This window comes from Homalodisca vitripennis, unplaced genomic scaffold (genome assembly GCF_021130785.1).
Source record: "Homalodisca vitripennis isolate AUS2020 unplaced genomic scaffold, UT_GWSS_2.1 ScUCBcl_4383;HRSCAF=10519, whole genome shotgun sequence".
NCBI lineage: Eukaryota > Metazoa > Arthropoda > Insecta > Hemiptera > Cicadellidae > Homalodisca > Homalodisca vitripennis.
Window position 1 is genome coordinate 19,304 of NW_025780496.1, and position 4,570 is coordinate 23,873.

The 4,570-nt window shown below is 39.4% G+C and overlaps 1 protein-coding gene across 1 annotated transcript; it reads left to right on the forward strand.

Moving 5' to 3' along the window:
- The first annotated feature begins 214 nt into the window (after positions 1-214).
- LOC124372927 lies at positions 215-1,058 on the forward strand. The gene is made up of 2 exons (XM_046831340.1): positions 215-449; positions 783-1,058. Exons 1-2 carry the CDS (start codon positions 243-245, stop codon positions 1,056-1,058), a joined length of 483 nt encoding a protein of 160 aa, XP_046687296.1. The 5' UTR covers positions 215-242.
- Positions 1,059-4,570: the final 3,512 nt, after the last annotated feature.

Below are 4,570 nucleotides of genomic sequence, written 5' to 3' on the forward strand. Positions count from 1 at the left end.
CTATTACGGCCGCTCGGGGCAAGATGACGTGGGGCAAGATGGCGTGTTCGTCATCTTGCCCCGGTTAATTTTACTGGTGCAAAGCTGAAACTTTTTAAGAAGTATGGTTATGCATACAATTTTGATTTAAGTAAACTAATAACTGACGACACTGTGAGACTTAACCACTTATTTAAAAAAAATTTAATCTACACTTTTGTTTAAACAATTTTACTTTAGAATTGAATTTTTATTAATTTAATATGCGGGTACAGATTTTTAGTTTTACTTTGGTTCCAGAGATGGTGAGAAACTACAAAAAGACTTCCTCTAGAGGAGAGTGGGAAAAAACCAACATGGATACTGCTTTCACAGAGGTCAAGGAGGGAAGAATGACTTGCTTGGGAGCAGCGAGAACTTACAATGTTCCAGAGGCAACACTTCGACGCCGACTGAAAAAGAACGTTTCGGTAACTATTTTCACCTACACCTTGCACCACGTTTATATTTACAACTTGTTTTAAGTTAAATTATTTACCACCTTGTTTTTGATATTAAAACAAAATTTACTTTGGTATAACAACTTCTCACGTTACAAAGACAAGACTATAATCCGTACCCCAGCTTTTTACGCAAATACACATAACATTTTCATTTACTTCATCACAACATTTCTAAGCAACCTACAACGATTATTATTTACATTTTCCAAACCTTAAAAAGTACCAAACTTTAAAATAATGAAATAAAATAAATATAAATTTTTTACCTTTCCTGCTCCCCTTAAACAAGTTTTTTTTTAGGATATGCCTGTCCATGGAGGAAGATATAGAGAAGTATTCAATGAAGAGCAGCTCCAAGATTTACACAACTATTTGACGGTAATGGACCAAATGTTTTTTGGAATGACCAAGTTGCAGTGCAGAAAACTCGTTTTTGAATACGCAGAACACTTAGGGATTTCTCATCCGTTTAATAAAGAAACTAAAATGGCTGGTGAGGATTGGCTGGCTACCTTTATGAAAAAACACAACTTTAGTATGCGTAAGCCAGAAGCAACATCATCTGTTGCAAAGTAGAGCAATGGGTTTCAACAAACCTAGTGTTGATAAATTTTTCTCCATTTTGAAGGAAGTGCGAGAAAAACACAATTTTCCCGCTGCTAATATCTACAATGCAGATGAATCAGGACTATCTACTGTGCCCAATAAATTACCTAAGGTAATTTCACCAAAAGGAAGTAGAAGAGTTTCTAAAGTTGTGTCTGGGGAGAGAGGCAGGAACGTCACTATTATTTGTTGCATCAATGCTACGGGAACTTACCTACCCCCTTTTTTGGTATTTGCCAGAAAGCGAATGCGACCTGAACTCATGGAAAGAGCTCCACCAGGTAGTGTGGGCCACTGCAGCGATAATGGCTGGAGCAACGGAGAGTTGTTCGTAAAGTTTTTGAACCACTTTATCCTCAATGCAAAACCCACAGTTGATTCTCCTATCCTGCTACTTGTCGATAATCACAGAACCCACATAACCCTAGAGGCAATCAACTTATGCAGAGATAACCATATTGTTATGGTTGGATTTCCTCCTCATACAACACACCGTCTTCAGCCCTTGGACGTTTCATTCTTTGGTTCGCTGAAAACCTTTTACAGTCAAGCTTGTGACAACTTCATGGTCAATAATCCAGGACAGACCATCAGTGACTTTAAAATTGGTGAGCTTTTGACCATTGCTTATTTCAAGGCTGCAACTGTTGGCAATGCCGTTAGTGGGTTCAGGTCCACAGGAATAGAACCTTATAATCCACTTGTATTCGACGAACATGACTTTGCTGCATCACAAACAACTGATCAGAACCTGGATGTAGGCCTAGACCCTAGCTATAATGAAGATGAAAATCCTACTATCCAATCAACAACATCAAATACAACAGAAACTCCAGGTGAACCTGAAGAAGAAACCATTGAGCTGAGTGAACGCCAAGAAACAGTAGGCCTAGTAGACTGTGCCCCAATCCCGGTAAAGAAGAATACAAGTGTCTTCGACTTTAAGCCTTTACCTAAAGGTAAACCAAAGGATAAGAAAAGAAAAGTTCAGAAGTTAAGTTCTAGTATTATAACAAGCACGCCAGTAAAAATGTGTTTGGAAGTAAAGCAAGAAATGAAGGATGAAAAAGAGCGCTTAAAAAAGAAAAGAGAAGAGCTTCGAGCTTCAAAGGTTTCAAAGAAACTCAAGTTTGGACCCTACAAAAAACGTCCTAGGTGTATGAACACAGCTTCTACTTCAAAAGGCAGTGAAGTTAGATGTCCTGGGTGTGAAGAAAAATACTCCGATCCTCCAGTTGAAGAGTGGATCCAGTGTTCCAAGTGCAGTGAATGGTGGCACGAGAATTGTACAAGCTACGAAGGTGGGGAATTTGTTTGTGACTACTGCTAGTTTGTCAGTTTTTGTACATAAATAAAAATGACTAGCAGCCTTTTCTTTTACAAAGTAGCGTGTTTATTTAAACCTCCATAACATTCGTCATCTTGCCCCTATGCAAAAGTCATCTTGCCCCGGGGGTGGGGCAAGATGACATTTTTGCATTGTTTCATAAGAACTAAAATTTACAAACAAAAAATTGATATTATGATAATTAAAAAAAAATTAAATGTAGGTAAAGACTTATACTTAACTCTTATGTATCGTAAGACTTTTATTTTTTATCACAATATTTTATTAAAAATATTTATTCCTTAACGTCGTCAACTTGCCCCGGTCTCCCCTATATATATATATATATATATATATATATATATATATATATATATATATATATAGACAATAAGTTAGCATTTGGGTGGTAGACCTGGGCCTCTACAGATGCAAGCAAAATTATAGTGTTCCGTATATTTTATTCAAAACAACTTATCCTCATCACTGAACAAGTTTAAACCTGTTGTGATCCCTTGTGTAACTATCGGCCCAGAGCGAAGTACAATTACAAGTTAATAACTGAAGCGAAGTGAGTTTTTTATCTTAGTTTATTAGTGACTCTCTAACCTTGACATTGCAAACTGATAAGAACAGCACAGGGTCACGTCGTCCGCCTGGAAGTTCGCGCATGCGCACTACGAACAAGAACCGCCAACTACGCGGAGCGGGATTACCCTCGTCGCGTCGCCGCCACGACGCCTGCATTTTGACTGCCCCTACCATTTACTTGTAAGAAAAGAAGGAAGGGAGAGTGAAGACGTGAGGAAGAAGCTGAAGGAGCTTATAGACCCTAGGAAAGAAAATATAAACGTGAGAAGGATGACGAAGGTTAAGAATGGAATCATGCTTGAAGTGACATCTAAAGAAGAAGTGAAGAGATTAGTAGAAAATGAAGGTATGAGGAGAGAAGGTATATAAGTGAAGGCACCGGACAAAAAGATACCTATGATTATGATTTATGACATAGAGATGAGCCTGAAGGACGAGGAAATTGCGCAAGAAATTTATGAGCGTAACCTGAAGGAGGATATGACTGAGGAAGAGATGACGGAAGGATTTAAGATAAGAAGCCGTAGGGAAGAAGGGAAGGGAGACAGAAAAAGAAGGATAGGGAGTGTGATTGCAGAATGCAGTGCGAAGGTGCGAAATTTGTTAAGAAGGAGAGAAAGACTGTACATTGGATGGTCATCTAATAGGATAAAGGATTATATTGAACTTGCCCAGATGCTATAAGTGCCAACGTTTTGGGCATGTGGCGAAATACTGCACGGGCAAGAAGGTATGCCCGAGATGCAGCGAAGAGCACGATGTCAAGGACTGTAGAGTGCAGGAGGAGGCTCCATGGAAGTGCGTTAATTGCGAAAGAGATGGGAGAGTTGAAGTGAATCACGATGTAAGATGGAAAGGATGCCCGATTTATAAGAAAGCAGAGAAGAGATACCTAGAAACGGTCGCTTATGATTAGGATCGGCCAGGTGAATTGTGGAAGAGGACTGGCAGCTACAGGAGAATTGATTGAAAGAGCTAGGAATTTGATTTGCCTACAGGAACCCTACTCACGAGATGGGAAGATAAATGTTGTAAATGGAAGATGCTACTACGACAGAGACTTAGGAAGAGAACAAATTTGGGCGGCGGTTGTAATTTTAGATGAAGAGACGGAAGCTATTATAATGGACCAAGAGTCTGATGGATGCTGTGTGACTGTAGATATAAGGAAGAGTAGAAGGGAGCTGACCATATTAAGTATCTATTGTAAAAGACAAGGAGAATTCAGAAATGAAGAAGGAAAGATTGCAAGAGTCTTGAGAAGAAAAAGTGGGAGAAGAACCATAATTGCGGGAGACTTTAATGCAAAGTCAAGGATGTGGTACGCAGGAGAGACGGATGTAAGAGGGGAGCAAGTTGAAGAGATGGTATTTGCCGAAGGATTGGACATCGTTAACGAAGTGAGTGAATGGACAAATTTTGAAGATTCGAGAGGCGGCACCTCAAATATAGACCTGACCCTCGTAACAGGAGATGTGAGGGAGAAGATAAGAAGCTGGAAGGTGAAGGAGGAGTTAATAAGTGATCACAGGATGATCGTGACGGAAATAAGGTGGGAAAGTGA